The sequence below is a fragment of the Phyllostomus hastatus genome, unplaced genomic scaffold, assembly GCF_019186645.2.
Source record: "Phyllostomus hastatus isolate PE091 unplaced genomic scaffold, TTU_PhHast_1.1 phas_contig_34, whole genome shotgun sequence".
NCBI classification, from domain to species: domain Eukaryota; kingdom Metazoa; phylum Chordata; class Mammalia; order Chiroptera; family Phyllostomidae; genus Phyllostomus; species Phyllostomus hastatus.
This window is the reverse complement of record NW_025333857.1, coordinates 61,039,403-61,059,292: the sequence shown is the minus strand read 5'-3', so window position 1 is coordinate 61,059,292 and position 19,890 is coordinate 61,039,403. Positions and strand designations below refer to the sequence as shown.

The following is a 19,890-nucleotide window of genomic DNA, read 5'->3' as shown; positions in this document are numbered from 1 at the left end:
AAGACAGGTAGAATAGGAGCCTGGCCTCTCTCCCCCACTCAGGCTTGTAGGAACTTGTTCGCCGGCCAAACGTCCTCCTGCACTCCCTTCTGAGTGCCCCGTTTGTCAAGGGACTGAGGGGGGAGGGCAGGAAGACAGCTGCAGGGCAGAGCACAAAAGGCCCCGTGTCCCTATCACTCAGGTGCTGCATGACCCAGGCTGGGTTCTGCCCATTTGGGCCCTGGGGACCCACCTACCCACTTCCAGCTCTGCTGTGGCACAGGGCGAGACAAGGAGAGTTCAGCTGCGAGGCTGTGCAGAGGACACTCAGCCAGGGTGGCCTCCCCATGGCAACTGGGAGGAAAGCGGGGCAGCGGCTCAGGGGCCCATCCAGGCTTTTCTGTTGCATTTTCCCATCTGTCTGGGATGGATTCCCAGTTCCAGTCGGACAGTTGATGTGAATTTGTTTCCTCCTGTGTCTGGAGAGTTCTCAGAGGCCTCAACGTTGTCATCTCAACGACACCCCCACTTTCGCCCCCCACCCCCACCCTCTTCATTCCGTGGCTTTGGCCTCTCAAAGCTGGACACTGGCCCCCACTGTACTCTCTAAATCCAGACACCTGCCTTGCTTTACTCCCAGCCATGCCTCCGCAGCCCCCCGTGCTCTATCTGCCAAGGCTGCCTGCCCCCAGAACCACCTGTCTGAGCCCTCCAGCGTCACAAGGGAGAAGCTGGGGAGCAGAGATTTAGGGGGGCCAGAGGGGACACAGGGGAAGTGCAGGGGAGTGGACTGGCAAGAAGTCAGCAGCAGTGGGGAGGCGGAGTGGAGGTGGCATGCAGATAAAACACAGTGCAACAAGGGAGTATTCAGATCACCTTATCACCTTTCAGTCCGGGCTCCCCCATGTTTCCCATCAGTCCCTGCAAAATAAAGGCGGGGGTCCAGCTCTGAGGGTGGCTCAAAGCCACCAACATCGGGAGCCCTGGCTTACACCCACTGACTTGCCATGAGCCCCTTGTGCTCTGTGTTCTCGTCTGTAAAGGGCACTAGTCCAGCTCCTAGCTGGGCTGAGAAGGAGCAGGAAAAGGGGCAGAGGACTCATGAGCCACAGCCCTAGAGAAAGCCAAGGGGAAAGGGTGCTGATGGGGACAGATAGGCTTAATGAGCAGTGTCACATGCATGTTGGCCAATGGGGTCGTCCCCGGAACATGGTCCTAGTGGGGCTGGCCCATCTTTCTCCTGGATGCTCATCCCCCTCGGGGATGTATGGAGTTCAGTGGTTTGCCACTGCAGTTTCTATGGTTTGCCACTGCAGGCTCTGGTGATGAGGTCTCAACCACATCAGATTCACGCTCAGCTTGAGGACTGATGCCCAAGAAAGATGTCTGGCCCTAGTAACACACAGATAATTGGCTCTCAGGCCTGGGAAGGGCTGAGCTCTGGACCTGTCCACTTCCACCCCAGCACCCCTCTGAGCATCCTTCCAACCCATGCCCTCCCCTCCCCCAGCATCACGTCTGGGTGCCCTTCCTTCTGGCTGAAATGGGTCAGGGGGTCCCTCTGTGATGAGGCCCGGAATAGGGTGCGGCCCTGTTTACCTTCATGCCCTTAGGTCCTGGGTAGCCAATCGGACCCAGTGCTCCCATGTCGCCCTGGGAACAGAAAGAGAAGAGGACGCTGTGAGAGCTGACCCAAAGGAGGCTGGCCCGGGTTCCCAGGGTCCCTGGGGATGGGTTCCCCAGGATGCAAGCCCGCTGGATTGCTCTGGGAAATAAGAACATTATTTCGTCTGTTAATTCCACTGAAGTGCTGGAATGAATTTTACATAGGTCCTTTCCCAAAGTCATTTTTTTATTGCTGCCCCTCCTCCACCACTTCTTTCCATTTCATATTAGATATCAGATCTTTGTACCCCAAATTAGATCCTTGACATCCCTCACTAGCTAAGGGACTCAGGACATCTCATGTGACTTCTGTGGACCTCAACCTACATAAATATTTATAAAATAGGGACAGCGATCCTTCTCCCTGAGCAAGCGGCTGTAAGGGTCAAGTAAGCAAACAGGGACTTTGATTCCTCTAGCTTAGTGAGAGGGAGGCACTTCCTGTTTCCCAGAATCTCGCTGGGCCCTCTCCTTGCAAGGGCAGCAAGGAAGGGGTAGGCTGTCAATCACAGACACCCCTGAGTTGGAGACAGACCCAGTAGATCCATAAGACCCTGGACCACAGGTTGGAAACGCAGCTTCAGATCAGATGAGACTGTCCCAGGTGGGATCCACCAAGTTCCTAGACCCCGGAGAGCCGGGAGGCAGTGTTCCAGCGTGAGTCAGAGCCAGGCCGCCTGGTTTCATCTCCTCTCTGCTGCTCACTCATTGCTTTGGGTTCACCTTTCTGTGCCTCAGTTTCCTCATCTAACCAATGGGAATATGTACCTCCTGGAGTTGTTTTGAAGAGTGGTGGACTTACACGTCTGGTGGCATTTTTGGTTGTCATGACTGAAGAGGTGCTACTAGCATCTAGTGGCGAGAGGCCAGGGATGCTGCTGAATCTTGAACAATGGACAGGCCAGCCTCCCACGACAGAGCATCCTCTGGCTCTGAGTGCCAGCAGTGCCGAGGTGAGAAACCATGGTTTATGGAGTAAAGTGGCTGTATTTTCTCTAAACAAGCCCACCCTCTTTCTTGCAAATCCCTTCACTTCCCAACCACCCTCACTGCTGCCCCCAGCCACAGCCGTAATATGAAGCCCACGCCAGAGAAAGGGAGTCCCTGAAAATATTCTCTTCTTTCCCTTGCATGTCCTCTGTAGCAGGTCTAAAGGCCCAGCCGCCACGTGAGTCAGTGTGTTTGACCGCTCCAGGCCTCAGTTTCCCACGTGCCTGGGTCAGGCTCCATGGAGGCCCCTGGCCCGTGCTGTGAAACATTGCAGGAACAAAGGCTGCCCCAGGTAGCCGGCTGCATAATAGGTTCGTGTGCCGGAGCTGCCTGGAGACTGCTTGGCGGGAGGCTGCGCAGAGAATGAAAAAGCGCATTCCTGCCTGACTCCTAGAGCAGGGCCCCGGGGCCTGTGCAGTGGAACGCCCCAGGGAGGTGCAGAGCCCCCAGCCCCTGTATGGCCTGGCGGAGGCAATGCTGATTCTCTCCCCTCCCCCTACCCCACCCGAATGACGCTCTCAGCTGAGGCAGGTGCTGAGTCTGGCTGTGGTCCTCCTGTGTGATTTTGGGCAAAGCACCTTCCCTCTCAGGACCTCAGGGTCCTCATCTGATTGGGTCAAACCAAACCTTCTAGTGGAGCCTTTGCTCAGAAAACCTGCTTTCAGTTCCCATCTAGAAATCTCATGGAGAAAGTGTGGTCTCAGTGTTACACGTGCTAATAGTCACACAGACGACGCTGGCTGCCAGGCCCTGTGCGAAGCTCCTTACCTGCCTCAGCTCCACTATTCCTGACACCAGCCTTTAGTACCTGATCGGCTACTGTCCCCATTTTACAGATGAAGAAACTGAGGCCCTGAGTCATTAGGGCTTGAGCAAATCAGAGCACGGCAGAGCTGTGATGTACACCAGGCAGTCCATCTCCAGAGCTTCTAGGCAACTCTTAAGTAACCTTTGGGGAAAAGCATGTGAAGAAGCCGAGCTCACTGGCAGGGAAAGGCTGCAGGCAGAGGGAAAGCCAGCTCCTCGGAGCACTGCACTTCAACAGATCACTCTGGCAACGTCCCCCTCTCTTTCCTGGACGGGGGGAGCCGGGGGGTGGCTTGCCCCAAGCTCCCTGTGGTGCACAAATAAACAAAGCGGGCTCCGCTGGCACACTGGCTCCGACTTGGCCCCGGTGCGGGCACAGGACCAGTAGCAGCTCCAGGAACACAGGCCCCTTCTTCCCCGCTCCAGGCTTGAAGGCGGCTTGTTGTGTGGGGACTGGATTCAACATGGGCCTGAGTGACGCCCGGGTGGGGCCGTGGGGGGCTGCACCATGCAGCATCATCATGCATGCCAGGCCTCTCCAAAGGAATCTGTGTGTGGTGGGGCAGGGCCCAGGGGAGGGGTCCACCCCAACAGACAAGGAACCATGGAAAAGGGGCTCTGGCTGCAGGGGACATGGGGAGAAGGTGGTGCTCGCTTAGAGCAGGTCTGCCTCATGTCAACGGGACCCTCATATTGGGATGTCAGTGCATCTGGGGTAGAAACAGAGAAAACTCCAGCCACTTCCCCTCCAGCACAGCCTGCAGTACACCAGTCTCCTCTGTGTTAGACACCCTCACGGGAAGCTTGGCAGAGTGTTCCCGCAAGAAAGAACAATGAGTAATACCCTTCATTTGGATCCTGTTTCCACTTTTGCCTAAGCTCCCAGACACGGCTCTACACATTTTGCCCTCATCTCTCTGGCTCCCACCAAGAACACAGCCAGCCACATCTGCAACCACTTATAGAGCTCCTACTGTGTGCCAGACACCATGCTCGACACTTCAAGTCTCATCAGATCCTCTTTAGCAAGAGCTCATGCTGCGCCAAGAACCACGGTGTGTGCAGCTCCGACACTCGCCAACTACCCACAGCAACCCCATGAGGTCAGCACTGTTCTCCATTCCATGCTGTGGGACCGAGCCTTTGAGAGAGGTGCAGTGACTTGCCCAAGACTAAGCGAGGAGTGGGGGGCACAGGCAGGACCAGGACCCAGGTCTGTCTGGCTGGCCGGCCTCACGGTCCAAGCTTACGAGCCCTGGATCGACTGTTCACTCTGATAATGGAGCTGGGGATGCCTTTCGTAGTTGCTATCACTCGTCAGACGAGGCCTGAGGACAGACTTCCAATGCAGAAATAGACATGAGTTCTGCCCCTCTGAAGTACGCCATGGGGACCCCCGGAAGAAAACCCAGGGTGCTTCCGGTACCTGCTCTTCCTGGCAGAAGTGCTGACGGGTCTCCCTCCCTCATACGTCTCACCTTCGGGCTCTGCCGTCCCTCTGCAGCTGTGACATCCTTGGCCACTGTTTCCTATACCCGTGCGCTTACACTGTTTACACCCTCTTGTCCTTCTGGGTGCCCAGGCTCCGTAGGCCAGGTCGGGACCCTGCCGTGGGGTCTCAGAACCTGACGTGGCTTTCACTGCCAGCCCATTGCACACTGATGGCCATTTATGTGTGTGCCTGTGTGGCCACCACCTCCCCTGTGCCCCAAAGGAGCCTAATGAACGGGTGAGAAAAGATACCCTGCAAACTCTCATCTACCAGGCCTCTAGGCACAAAATCTTGCCTCAGCGTTCCCTGGAACTGCCTTTGAAGGCAACAAGGCCTCTTTCCAGAAACTCTGATAGAGGGCCTCCAGCTTGGGGACAGGGACCTGGGGGCTGGGGCCAATCCTGGCTCCTGTGTGACCGTAATAAGCACCATCACACAGAACGTCCTCACGCCTCTGCTGTCTCCACTCGGCACAGAAGTCTTGTGGAGCTGGCTGTGGGGCATAATGGCAAACAGCATGAGCGGTACACACAGGCCCAGGTCCAGCTTATTGGCTGTGTGACCTTGGGCAGGCGCTCTAGCCTCTCTGAGCCTCGGTTTCCTTAACCGTGCCATGGTGACCCCATTCCCTACCCTGAGAGACTTGCTGTGATAATTGAGTACTTAGCACAGGGTCTGGCAGCTATCAGTGAGTGGGGCTGAGGACCTCGCTTTACAGACGAGGAAACAAAGCTAGGTGGTCAGTTAGTGGCAGAATGCGGTGGGCTCGTCCACTACATCCCACACACTGGGTTTGGGCCAGATCACATATTCTTTGGGTCTCATTAGATGAAGGAGCCAAAATTCCATCGGTCTCACTCAGAATAAAAAAAGACAGAAATCTTTTTTGTTGAGCAGACTCTGGAATCAGGCACACTTTTCTTGAGGGCTAGCCAAAGGGTTTCAATTACTCAAAGGAGGCTGTTTTGCGGCAGTCTCTCACCTCAGCGGCTGCAGGCAGGGGGTCCCACAGGCCTGGGCTGCAAGCCCCTAGCTGGTGACCTCGGCCGAGCCTCCGCATATGGGTGCCCTGGGTGCCCTGGCTGATGCAGCCCACCTTAAGAATCTCAAGGCTCCCAGAGCCTAATGCATGCCAAGCGCACACAGAGCAGGCAGGCGCTCTGTACAAGTTCGTCTGCTCTCTCCTGCCCTTCCTCCCGGCTGCAAAGACCCGGGTGACAGGGGAAGTTTCAGCTTCGGTCTGCATACAAATTGCTTCAGCTGACTAGACAGAAGGCATTGAATAAATATGAATCTCCATTAAAATGATTACCAATTCATGGAATTCCCATTTGCTCAGCTAAAAACCCACATCCTCTGGGAAACCAAAGGTGACTCAGTCCATCTCCCCCTTTAACTCCTGGTTAGAAATGTCTTTTTTTCCCACACTTTGGGGAGGCAACTTTTCCTCCAGGCACTGAAGCCTTTGTTCCCAAAAATCCAGGGTGGGGGTGGTGGGTGTCTTGGGTTGGAGAGGACTCTGCCTGGTACAGGGTGTGGGGTCGGTGGGCGGAGGCAGCAGAGACTTGGTGGTCTCAAGTCCAGCCCTGTGACCCCCAAGGCACAAGGAGAAAGGGACCATCACCTTGACAGTAAATGGGATTTAAAAGTGCTAAGAGAGGCTGAGAGTAGCAGAAGACAGCCCCAGGCCAAGGGCAGCCCCAGACCAAGAGGGAGTCATAAGGAGGAAACTTATCAGCTCTTCAAAAAGTGATGTAGGGGGGCACATCATCTGAGCAATGCTGGGGTGCCCAGGGCTCACCCTTGCTAAGACCCCTCAGAGGGGAGCAGGAAGAGGAGCACACTCGATTAGGAGTTAGGAGACAACACCTCCGTCCTCTCCTGCCTTCTGTGTGACCTTGACCAAGGGCCTCAGTTTTCCCATCTGGCAAATGGGATTCCACTAAGAAATACCACAAATAGGGTTGCCAGATTGAGCAAATAAAAATAGACTGCCCAGTTAAATTGAATGTCAGATAAACAGTGAACGATGCTTTCGTCTAAATGTGTTCTAAATATTGCAGCTGACTTTCAAATCTGTCTGGGTGTGTTACATCTTAACTGGCCACACGAACTATAGAGACAAAGGGGAGCACAGGTGGGCACGGGTTTTGTGAAGAGTCCGGAGGACCCAGGGCTGTGATGGCGGCGTCTCCATCTCCAGAATTCAGCCAAGCAATTCCACCCTCTGAGGAGCCAATATAGTGGATGCGGGGCAATGACAAATAGGAATATGTGCCAAGGATGACAGCCAGGATCCCTACATTAAAGCCTTAGGGCCTGGGGTCACACAGCCTGAGGAAGCAGCCGGGGGAAGGGCAGACGATGACCATCTCTACGTCTCTGGCGGCCTCTCCCACAGGCAGGACAGTGACGTGGGCTCGACACACAGGAACATTCGTGCAGTGAGCGCTCTGTGGAAATGGAGTGGGCTCCCACAGCAGGGCCCGTCTAACACCAGGGCGTTCGCATTGGCGTTTCGTGACCATGTGACCAAGAGGCTCCAGAAGAGACCTCTGCTGAGCTTAGAGAAGGTTAGACTAGGACACTTGGAAATTCCCCAGGAGGCCAGGTTCTCTAACGCTCCGTGCACAGACCGATTTTTCCAAAGCATCTGGGTCAGTGCCTTGTGCCAAACAAGGTGCTCAGCAAAGGACATCAGGGATGACATATGTATGACTCATGTGTTGACATGTCCTCACCCCTGGGCCAAGGCAGGCATCACTAATCAATTGCCGCATCCTCTCCCATTAAGTTCCAATGTGACTTTTAAATCTTTCTCAGTATAGCTATCTAGACGGCTGCTACCAGGCACAAAATATCCTATGTATATATGTATCATCATCATCATCATCATCTATTATTTTAACTAGTATTTTTGAGTGTTTATTATGTACTAGGCACTTTATATGTACTAGTTTCTTTAAATCCTTGCAACAATCCTCCAAGCTAGGTACTAATATTATCCCTATTTTACAGATGAGGAAGTTAAGGCACAGGGAGGTGAAGAAATTTACTCTGCATTGCAATTAAATGAATGGTAGAGCTTGGACTTGAACCTAAAGGAATCTGGCTCCTTCTCAGCCATGGGCCCAGACCAGATGTGTGTATCTGTGGTCCTAACAACAGTGTGCACAAGGAGCCCATCTTCCAGGTGGGATCCCTGAGGTTCAAGGAAGCAAGACCACACAGCCAGGAGGAGGGGAGGCCAGGATTTGGACACAGGTTGATCTGACTCTCCACCCCCACCCCACTCACCTGATGGAGGCACATTGCCCCTGGGGGCCTCTGGACCCTCTTCACAGCACTGGCTTCCCCAGAACAGTGGGGCTCCACAACCCCCCACCCCACCCCCAGGGCCTTCCCCAGCCTCCCTCTGAACAAACAGCTGGCGTGGCTGAAGCACCAGGGAATAGTCTGCTTGTGACCGCCATGGCCCCTCAGACTGAAGCCCCCCCAAGAGGCATGAGCCAGAGGACAGAACAGAGTGGGCACCAAACCCTGGGGAAGTTCCTAGAATCATTTCCCAGACGCAGGCCTCTCATTGGCCTTTGCAGCCAAGCCCAAGGGTCAAGGCCAAGCCTCTGAAGGCCCAGGAGGGGGCCCCAGTTTTGGAGCCCCAACTTGGGAGCCCCAAAGACCTGCCCCAACCTGGGAGGAATCAGAGGTCAGGCTGCTTCCCACTTCCCTGTATACAGGCCTCTCTCAGTGCCGGGCACATCAGGAGGTAATAACAGTAGTTGATGTAACAATACTTCCCACTAATTGCACATTTACTGAGTGGCAGACCTCATGCCAAGAACTGTACATGTGAGGCCTCATTGAATCCTCACAACCACCCCAAGAGGATTCTGCTATCAGCCCCTTTTTAAAGATGAGGAATTAAAGCTCAGAGAGGGTAAGTAACTTGGCCCAGGGCACACAGCCAGGGTGTGGCAGAGCTGTGGCTTGAACTCAGGTGGTCTGCCTCCAAAGCACCCCACCTGTCAAATGGGCATGTCCACACCTCCTTGCAGAGTGATGGAAAGGCTACGGGTGTGAAAGTACATCAGCAGTGTCATGCTCCAAGCCCCCTCCCATTAACTAGTGAAGAAAGGGACTCGGCGAAGGTAGGTAGTGACCATGCAGAGGGGCCTTCTTCCCACAGCCCCCCTGCCCAGACTGGTCTGTCCTGCTACACCAGCTCCTCCTGGGGTTTGATGAGAGAGGGGACTTTTCAGAGAATTTGTTGCTTGTTCCCCACACCTTGCCTCCTGGCCCTCTCCCCCCCAGGCATCTGTGTACTTACAATGAGGCCAGGGACTCCTGGGGGCCCTGGCAGGCCCAGTTCTCCCTGCAAATAGAGAGACCAAGGTGGTTAGTTGCCCTGTCTCCCTCAGGAGCCACCCCCTCCACACCATCCTGCACGTGGGTGCCTGGTGGAGTCGTCCGAGCTAACCATTCCTTGTTCCTGACGGTGGCTCTCCTGAGCCTGGCCTAAGGTTTGGACAAGACCCTTGGCCCCTCAGCTGTCAACTTTCCACATCAGTAAAATCGGGAGATTGGATTTCCAAAATGTAAGTGTGAAGGAACGGGCGGAATCCTGGTCATGGGAACAAGGACATGCAAGGTGATTAACCCAGGTCTCACTTCGTCCTCACTCCACAGATGGCAAAAGCGAGGTTTGAGAGTTAAGTGATTTGCCCAAGGTCAAGTGCAAGAAAATACCACAGTGCTGAGGGCCCCAGGCTGAGAGCCACCAGGTTAGCCTCCCGCCTCTCAGCCAGGAGGTGCCCAGGGCCCTTAAAGAACCCCTCCGGGCTCACAGGTGTCTGCCTCCCAAGGCCTCCGAGATGCTGGGAGAGCTCTCGCCCAGGAGTCAGGAGAAGTGGCTGGGTACGGCAGTGGGCAGGTGTCTTTTTCCTCATCTCTGTAAGTGGACCTTCAATTGCTTGCACCAGAAAAGATGGCAGAGGGGTTTGGGTCAAGTTCAAAATGCGAAGATGTGCATAAAAATAAGGGGTTCTAGAGGTGGTGATTATCAGTCAGGACTGCCAACACCACCCAGGGGATCTGTCTGCCATCCTCTGTGCCATCCCAGGGCTGCTTGGATGGAGGCCATCGCTCCAGCCACCAAAAAGAGGAGGAGGGGGTGAGAAGCAGCCTTGGCTTTCAAATAAGGGAACGGAGGCTCAGGGAAGAGAGGGACTTGTCCAAGGCCACACACCAACTACGTGGCAGAGCTGGGACCACACATTAGGTCTCCTTTCTGCTCCTCTAGGCCACGAGTATAAAGTCATCCCTGCCCCACTCAGGGGCCTTCCAGGACGACATCACATATTGGTTAGTCCAATGACGGAAAGGCTCTGGTTTCTCAACTCTATGTCTTTGCTGGTGTTCTTTCCTCCCCCTGGAGTGTCTCCTCGCTCTTTCTTCAACCCAATTCTAACGTCACCTTCCCCAAGAGTCTTCCCTACTCCTCTCTCTCCTCCACAGCACCTGGGACCTCCTTGATCCCACCCATCCGCTGCTCCGCCTCGTGTGATAACTGGGAGACACCCTGAGCTCCTCAAGGGCAGGGACTGTGCCCTGTTAATATGCACGCTACCATCCATACGGCTCCACCCAGTGACAAATGGTCACAGGCCAAACCCCTTCCCCTCTCTCACTTCATTCTGCCAACAGCCCTCCGAGGCCGGCATCCTGACCCCCCTGATTTACAGAGAAGGAAACTGAGGTCCAGAGAGGTGAACTGGTCTGTCCAAGTGCCACGCCTGGCAAGTGGTGCAGCAGGATTCAAACCCAGGCCCACCTGGCTCTGAGGCCAAGGCTTCAGCCCCCAAAGAGCCCAGGGGTCAGCCCCAGGGAGCCTTTGTGGAAATGAAAGAAGAGCATCATTAGGTGCTAATTACGGACCCAGCAGCCACCTCTTCAGGAAGCACAGCTGCTCGGGAGAGGAGCCCCAAGGAGAGGTGGGGGACAGGGCAGGTGTTCCAAGGAGCTCTGGACATGGTCTGCACCTCCAGGCTTCCTCTCACCAAGCCTGGGCCGGGGACAGGAAGGGAAAGGCAAAGGCGGGCTCAGCTCCCCAGGACGAGCTGACCTGGCTCCTCAATGGGCCTCTGATTATTTACAAACTCTATAAACATGCCTGTGCTGGAGGTTTCTTTAGAATTCGGCTCCCCTCTCCAAACAGGGCCTGGAAACTGTCTGCTCCCCGGGGCTGCTGCCGTCTCATAAACATTCCTGGAGCTTTGTAAGACAGCAGTAGCCCTGGCTTCCCAGTGGGGTGGGACCCGTGAACCTTCCTAAGTCCTTGGGGATGGGGCACAGCCTGGGGGTGGGGTCACAGTGCCCCCAGAGGAGACAGGAGCCAGGGGTTCAGAGAAATCACACGATTCGCCCAAGAGCACCCAGCTAGCAGGCGGCAGGGCTGAGATTGGACCCAGCCCGCCTGACCCCAAAGCTCGGGTCCCTACCACCTGCTGCATGTTCCCCTGAATCTCTTTCCTGTTCCAAAGACTTCAAATACTTACGGGGTTTCCATCCAGTCCCGGGGGGCCTCTTTCCCCAAAGTCTCCGGGAAACCCCTGACGGCACAAGAGAGAACAAACACCTATAGATTAGAGTTTATACCTCTGGGTGGCTTTGACCCAGACCCCAGGGACACACACAAGGACATGTCTGTGCAGTCTTGCTTCTTGGTTCTGGGACCTGGGCGAGCAGTGGGGTCCCGGATCACCCTGTGCCCTCCCCAAACACTCCGCCTAGAGAACTTCCCAGGGGCTGGCTGCTGCGCTGGGGCCCGTGCACAGGGAGCCCTCTTCTCACGCCCTCAGAGCCCTGGAAAAGAAACTGGTACCCAGCTCCCCAGCATGGAGATGCCGACCCCCCAGTCTGAGACCTGGTCCTGATAGAGTGGGGGGGGGGGACTCAGGACTCTGGGTCCAGGCCTGGAGACCAGCTGCTGATTTGCTGAGAATTATAAGAGTATCTCTTTTCCGTGTGAGCCTCAGTTTCCCTACTGGTCAAAGAAGGGGAGGCCTGAGGCATCTTTCAGCTCAGACCTTCTATGATTGTGACATGCCCGTCAAAAGCCACGCTGTGGAATCATGATCCCTATTTTATAGATAGAGAGACTCTGAAATGCTGAGTGTCAAGGTCATACAAGGTTACACCGGTGGTGAGCAGCAGCGCGGTTGTTACAGGTGAGTTTCGGCAGCTGGGAGAGAGGTCAGGTCACCCCACCAAGGCCGGTCTGTTCTCTCGCCCCCTCCCTGACCCCGCGCCACACTCTCTGGGGAGACTGGCAGCTGGAAGAACATCAGCTGTGGGGACGCACCTGGGGTGGCAGGGGGACAACCGCATTCTACTTCAAAAGGACAAGAAAATCCTCAAGCCTGGAATTTAGGAAAACCTGTTCTCCGCCTCCTTGAATTCAAATCATTGCTTTTTCAGGGAAATTTCATGCTTTTCTGACCAAGTGGATGCCTGAACTGTTCAAACAGCAACTATTTTTTATAGAGGATAGTTCATTTCTAGTTTCTAAGGCTATCAGGGGAATCCGGTGAGTAGATTAAACCTAAAAACAAAACCCAAACCAATTACAAAGTCTATACTGGCTGAGCAGAGCCCTTGAAAAGTGCATGCATCCAGGCCTTTGTCTTGCCCTGCCCAGCAATCCTACTCCCCTCACATCCCTCCTCTGTCAGGAAGCCCTCCTAGATCAGAAGGGCAAGGAAACATTGCTTTATAAGAGGTGTGGCTTCATTCAGACACCTGAGGGAGGAAATGAGGACATGGTAGAGATATCGACCAAGCCAGTCTCTCTGCACATGAAACTTCACCTGCCTTCAACATTCACCCCTGAGGGGAAGGCTATCAGCTGAGGCTCAGGAAGAAATGACCCTTGGCCAAGGCCAAAAACAAGTTTGTGGCAGAGCTGAGCCCAGGTCCCATCTCTCCAGACTCTGCCACGTTCCTACGAGCTGTGCACAAACAAATCCTGGCCTGCTCGAATCTGTGCCCCGCTGGCTTCAGAGAGTGGCAGAGGTGCGTGCATGCATGTGTGTGTGTGTGCATGCTTGCACATACAGGCCCACCTCCAGGTCAGGTCTCTGTGGGGATACATCTGACCCTATCTAAGGTTCTTCTCCCCACATCCTTGGCGCATTCCAGCCTCTCTTTGTCAGGCTATGAGGTAGATCCCTCTAACCTCCTGGGACAGGCCTGGGTGGGCTGTGGTCAGCAGAGCCTCCTGAAGATATTGAGTCCCTGCCTCCACCTTTGGAGGCTGGGGTTGAGGGCCTGACAAGAGAGGAAGACAATTCTTCAGGGGACAAGGGGGCTGCCGTCCAGGTGGGCAGCCAGTCAGCTCCACATGGACTACTAGGGCTAGGACTTGGAAATCCCGTGCCCCGTTCTCCAAGTCTGGCGTTTGGAGACAGTCTGGAGACCCACCCTGGTGTGCCTCCAGGCTGGCTGTGTAACTCTCACTCAGTCCCCTGTTGTGCACAGGCTGGGGTGTGTGATTTCTAAGAACCCTTGAACTTGACCCAACCCCCAGAAAAGGCCTGGGAGAAAGGAGTCTAGAATAAGATGGAGACCTTGACAGCATTCCCCAGGCATGGGTCCTGGCTGCTGTGCCCCACACATTCTCACCCAGCAGGCACCAGGAAGGTCCCAAACCCATGGGTCTGCATTCAGAAGCCATTCCAGGCTGGCTCAAGGACTCCTCTCAGCCCCAGCTGCCAGGCCAGCTAACCCGGTGAGGCTGTGCAACCAGAGCAATCTGAAGCCAGTCCTGCCACCACCAGCCCCAGGCCTCTCCAAGCCTCAGAGTTCTCTGATGTACAATGAGGGGTACCGAGGGGATGAGCTGAGACAGCGCACGGAGGGCGAGCCCTTGCTGGCACATGGAGGCAGTGGCAGTGTGAGGGCACAGCTCTGAGGCATAAGCGAGGCAGAATGGGCAAAGCCCAGTGGGAGGCACTTCTACACACAGAATGCAGCCTGAGTATAGCCCGACGGTGATGATGGTGAGATGGTAACAATGACAGCGACAGCAAACGCCCACAGCCTGGTGAGACAGGTCCTATTCTTGGCCCATTTTAGAGATGAGGAAACTGAAGTCCAGAGAGGTTAGATAACTTGTTCAAAGTCACACAGCTGTGGAATAGCAGGGCTGGGATCTGAATCCCGGCAGTCTGAGGCCAGTGCCCTTTCTCTTAGCTCTGCCTGGACACTGAATATGTAGAAAGGACCTCAGCAAACCTGGGGTCTCTCAAAGGGCTCAGGAGAACCCGGGGCTAATGGCCAGGAGGGAGTGGTGTGACTGATGCTGAGGACTGGTTCTGCCTGCACAGCCTTGGTAGTCGCAATGCCCAGCCCCTGTCTCCATCTTTGGTCTCCCTCCCTTCAGAGGAGGCCAGCAGGTGACCTCCAGGAACCTAGGGCATGGTTAGTAGTTAAAAGCATCACGGTTGGGGAAAAAGATAGCTTTAAAAGTGCCGGAACAAATATTGGATTGGAACAATCGTAGACGGCCTGAGGTGAAAAGACCCCAGCAGTCCCTGAAGTTTAGCTCTTCACTGCCTCAGTGGGAGATGAGGCCCAGCACGTGCCCAAGGCCCCAGCACCCAGCCAGCTTGCCGCATCCCCCCACGACTGAGCCACACATCCCATTTCCGACACTCTGTGCAGGGCCCCTGAGGCTCGGCCCGTCTGTATCTCAGAGAGGCAGCCACTGAGCTGAACACGTGGCCCCTCTTCCGCCCCGCCTGCTACCCTCCGTCCGGCTGCGTCTGCCTGTGCCTGGCCTGCACTCCCAGCTCGGCCAGCCGCAGGACCCTCCTCCACAGGCCCGAACTTCTGGCTGCAGCAGCCTGGCCTGAGGCCCAAGCGCTGAGCTTGGCACCCTGCCGGAGCCCTGGCCACATGGTTTCTCCGCTGCCCCAGGTCAGGCCTTCCTGAGGAACTGAACGCCTCATCCTCCGAGCAGAACAAGGCCCAGGAGAAGACAGAATCCAGCTCTGCGAAGAGACAATGGACATGAAGACAGGGACAGTCCTCGTCACCACATCCATGGCGGGATGCTGAGAACCGAGGAGGTCTCTGAGGCTTCCAGGCAGTGTCCACCCAGCCTGCTCCTGGAGCTGGGCTGTAGGAGCAGGGGGAGCGTGCAGCCTTGCGGATCAGCGGTCCTGCTGAAGCCTCCAGGGCTCAGCTCCCTGGCCTGAAAAATGCTCGGTCCTGCCCGAGTCACCTGGCAGAGCTGGGCTGAAAAAGATGTGAGAAGGTTGTAACGCAGCCCCTGGCAAACTCGACTGTGCTATCATCACACACTGGTTAGGGCTCGTGCCAACAGGGGGAAAAGATAGTGACCTCTAGGAAGAGCCTACAGAAGGATCTTGGAGACCTCCTTACAATGCTTAAATTCTCCAAACTCGGGAAGTTCCTGCATACATCTAACCTGCACCTTTCCGACAGCACCCCAAACACCCCGCGTTCTTTTCTAGGTGTGTGCTCTCCAGGCACGCTGACATGGAAGAGCCCTGGAGGTGCCTGGCACCCTCTTCTCATGACGCTGAATGTGTTTTCACCCCGCCCTTCTGAAATCCACTAGGGGAGCCCCCCGAGAGTCACCTCAGGGAATAAGGAGGAGATAGGCAGGTGGCGCTCTCACCAGGATTCCAGAGTCACCAGTAGCTCTGGGGCAGCTCCAGCGCAAGTTGGGAACACTGGAGGCCACATCCCTGGCCCACGGCATGACCACAGCTAAAAACTTTCATGTATTTTGACCTCAGTTTCCCTACTTACAAACATGAGACCCGTCACATTGCCCCCATCTTCCCACAGTCTGAGAACTGGGAAGAGCACTGAGCTTGAAACCAAAACGCACCGTGCTAGAGGTTCTGTCCCCCTTGGACAGGCATGGGGCCTCGGACAAATCTCAGCTGTCCCTGGGGCACACACACCAAGGGAGTGGGAACCAGGGCTGGGCCTGGCCAGCTCTAAGCTCCAGGGTCTCGCTACACAAGACCCACCACCTTGGCAGGCCTGGCCAGAGGCCACAAGAGAAGCCATGAGTGGTGGCCAGCCTGGCCTGGTCTGCCAGCAGCTTGACAGGAAATAGCACCTTTCTAGCCCCAGTGAGAGACCCTTAGTTGGGAAGCATGGCTCCGATCCCAGCTGTGAGCGTCACTGTGACGTGCCCCAAACAAGCCAGGACAGCCAGGACAACCCCCCTGGAGCTGACATCTTATATCTGGACCCCTCCTCAGAAAACCACAATGCATTTCTCTTTCCAGCAAGTGATGTGCGCAGGAGAGGAGAGACACAGGTTTCCTTTGGAGGTTGAAGATGTGAGCACAGAGAGAAGAAAAGGGACGTGGAGAGCACCCTTACTAGTAAGCAAGAGTCCTGGGTTCGAGTCTTGACTCTGTCACCAACTTACTGTGTGACCTTGGGCAAATTACTGACCTCTCTGAGCTATGAGTCTCTGAGCTATGAGTCTGACAAAGAGGTTGGGCCAGCTCATCACCAAGGCTCCTACAGCTCTAATGTGCTCTGACCTCCACCGTCTCTTTCTCGGCTCCCATGAGCAGGACTTGCTCACTTTCTCCTTCCAAACCCAACACCGAGGGGGCGCGTGCACGGGCCTGAGGTCTGGCTTGCTGGAGAGAGACAGACTACAGCAAAACCATCGCCAGGACTGCCAGCAACAAGGCCCGCTGCGATCTGGCACGAGGAAACTCAGCTCCTTCCCTTGACATTTCCTTTCATTAGTAAGTGCCTAGAAATTGCCTGGCCTGCAGCTTGGGTAAGCCTAGTCACAGAAGAGGCCCTCAACCCCACCAGCCAGAGCAAGGGCTAGGGAGCCCTGACAAGAGGGGATGGCCCTGACCACCACTCAGGAGGGTGTAGGCCAAGGGCATGCTGGACTGGAGGCCTGGCAGAGGCAGACGCAAAGCCTAAAAGACTGGGTGATATGAAATCCAATTCCACGCGTATTCTATCATATCCAAATGCAGACCCTGCCCATTTGCTGGCCATGGCGGCTGGACTAGAATTAAGGGGGTGTTCGTAGCCATTGGGGGTATTGTTCGACCATAGGGCTATTTGAAGGGAAGGAGTTTCCTCCCACCCACACCTGTGCTGGGCACAGCCCCATTGTGCATTGTGGAGCATGGAATCTCCTGCTCCTTGCAAGATTCCTTGTGCATGGAATCTTAGGGAGCTACTGGCATGGAGCAAGGAAGCAGAGATGAGTTGACACTTAGGCCTTGGAGATCTCTGAGCTAATGGCTTTGGCTGACGAAGCCTCCATTTCCTCACATGAAAAACCAATCGGACCTCAAAGAATCAGTGCGAGAATCACACGGAGTTCAAATACCATGCAGGTAAGGCCTCAATACATGTTGCTTTAGTGGTGGTGGTGGTGGCGGTGGCGGGAATCCGTTTTGGCTACAGCACTATGCCTTGTACCTGGCACAGGGTAGGTGCTCAGTCAACTTTTGTAGAATGAGAAGTGAGTGAGTGGCCTCATCCCACTCCCAGATGGGAAAATGGCGCTGAGCTCCCCAGACCCGGCGCCGCCTTCCCAGCCGTGAGCAGGAGGCTTTCAGCTCCATGAAGAAAACAGGTTCAGGGAGCAGGCAGAGGAAGGGGCTGTTGGAAGTAGCAAAGAGGGGCCGGGAGGCTGTAGAGGACGGGATGGGCGAGGGCAGCTGAAACATGGCCCTGTTGACGCTCCTGGAGGCGGCAGGCGCAGAAGAAGCCACGAGGTGCCTGGGCTCCCTCCGCGCTCAGGAGACTCCAATGCCCACGCTCTGGATGGCAGCACTCGGGGTGAGAGGTGCAAGCTGGGGCTGCTGCGTTCTAACCCAGCTCTGGCCCTCAGAAGCCACAAGGTTTCGGCCATGTCATTCACCGATCTATCCCCTCATCTGTAAAGTGGCAATGCCCGGCCCTCCACAAGGCTGCCTGAGTGGAATCGGAGCAAATCCCCCCATGGGTGGCTCTGAAGGTGGCCTTGACCTGGGAATGCTCTTCCCCAGAGAACCACAGGCTCCCGTTCTCCCCTCACTCAGGTTTCTCAGAAAAATGAGGAGGAGGTAAGTTGGTTCATAAACCAAATTATGAACCAGCCTATACCCCAAGTCCTGACTGTCCCCCATCCTACTCTATCTTAATACTCAGCACCATCTGACAGTACATCGTTCATTCTTCATTCCCCCACACAGTCATTGTCTGTCTGTCTGCCCACAAGAATGGGAACTTCATCTTCTTCACTGCTCAGCACCCAGCACAGACTCTGGCCCATAGAGCACACTCAGTGTTCACTGAACGAACACACAAATGAACGAATGAAAGAACAACAAATGAATTAGCCTCCTTGCCCAAGGTCACCTGGCTTGAGGAACCGATCCTAACGCCAGCCCAGCCCTTGGGGATGTCAGGTCCTTGCCTGAAGTCAGAGCATCAGGAGCTGCTCCTGGCCCAGATCTGCACGTTAGGCCTCAGACCTCAGGGCACGGAGGGGCCTGGGCCTGGGCCTGGGCCTGGGCCTGCAGGTGAGGTGCCTCCTGTCAGCTCCTTGCAGCTGGAACCTGGATCTTGTACCCCCACTTGGTCCCCAGAGGGCCCAGGTGTCTACACTGCAATGAGCAAGGTAGGTGCCTGGAGACATGCAGCCAACCCCAGAACCACAGACAAGCCCCTTCTGGCCGCCCGTGAGTGCTCCTGGCTCCCTCCCAGCCGATTCTCACATTCTGGCCTCCCCACAGCCCCTTCTCCATCAACCACAAGCCAAAGGAACCCCAGACCCAGAGCTGCTGAAGGCTCCCGGTCCAGGTGTTAACCCGCAGGGCAGAGGCAGGGACCTGTAAGGCCCCACGGGGGTAGCACCTGACAGAACGATACCTCAGCGACAGTCCTGTGTATCCCTCAGCCTGGCAGTGGGACCCTGGGCACACTGCTCTGCCTCTCGGAGCCTCAGTTTCCCCTTGTGGATGTGAGAGCATTGGAATGAGTGGCTTTCCCTCAAGCCAAAATTCTAGGGAACCCACTTCTACAATAGTGTCACCGGCCAGGGAGCCTGAGCCATCACTGAGGTCAGAGGCCTCGGGGACAAACGGAGTTAGAATCTTAGCTCTGCTGTTTACTCAGTGTGAAACCACCGGCAAATTGTTTAATCTCTCTCTGCCTCTGCTTCCTCTTCCTGCCCCATAGATGCCCAGACAAGGGGAAAAACAACGTCCCACCACCATGGAGAGTCATGGCCAAAGCTGGCAGACAGGGGGTTACTGCTGAGCTCCTTGTGGTCACACCTGCCGGGGGCCTGCCCAGTACCCCACTGCCCTCTGTCCCTGAGTATGCACAGGTGAAGCTGGGATGCCGAGACAACAGAGACTATTCTTTGAGTGTCCTAGCCAAGATCCTGCAGTCTGAGCAGGTCCGAGGCACAGACACTCACGACCCTGACGGCAGAACCGCCACTCCCGACACAGAGATGCACTGCAGAGCAATCGGCGTGCACACACACACAGAGGCTCCTGCCCAGAGGGGCCCAGAGCCCATGGGAACCCCAGCCCCAGCCGGGAAGCAGGACATGAGGACCAGACAGCCCCGCATGCAGCCCACACACTCAAAGCAGAGGAGCAAGCAGAGAATGCCCAGGCCGCAGGTAGACAGGGCAGTGTGGCCCGTGGGAGGTCAAGTTCCCCCATAGAGTCTGCGTAATAGACACGGAAAATCTTTACCGGCCTACCCATCTTGCCCCTCTTGCCAGGAACGCCAGGCAGGCCCTGTGGAGGAAGAGACAGGGAAGGGGTCAGGAGAAGATTCCAGCAGGGGCCAGCCAGCCCCCAAGCACCTGCAAGAGGAAGTCCCAGAGGGCCTAGCATCCAGGACACGGGCACAGTAGGTACCAGTTACGT

General features: G+C 55.7%; 1 protein-coding gene across 3 annotated transcripts in view; it reads right to left on the bottom strand.

Annotated features, from left to right (window-relative positions):
- Positions 1–19,890, bottom strand: part of COL27A1 (collagen type XXVII alpha 1 chain) — a 129,812-nt gene that overhangs the window by 67,067 nt on the left and 42,855 nt on the right. For all 3 annotated transcript variants that reach the window (XR_006785878.1, XM_045840704.1, XM_045840703.1), the window contains exons 12-16: positions 19,714–19,758; positions 11,488–11,541; positions 9,261–9,305; positions 1,579–1,632; positions 856–900 (exon numbers count right to left, since the gene is read on the bottom strand). Coding sequence is in view for 2 of the 3 variants with exons in the window: in XM_045840704.1 (XP_045696660.1) it covers positions 856–900; positions 1,579–1,632; positions 9,261–9,305; positions 11,488–11,541; positions 19,714–19,758 (243 nt within the window). In the remaining variant the exon portion in view is untranslated. The remainder of the gene's footprint in view (positions 1–855; positions 901–1,578; positions 1,633–9,260; positions 9,306–11,487; positions 11,542–19,713; positions 19,759–19,890) is intronic.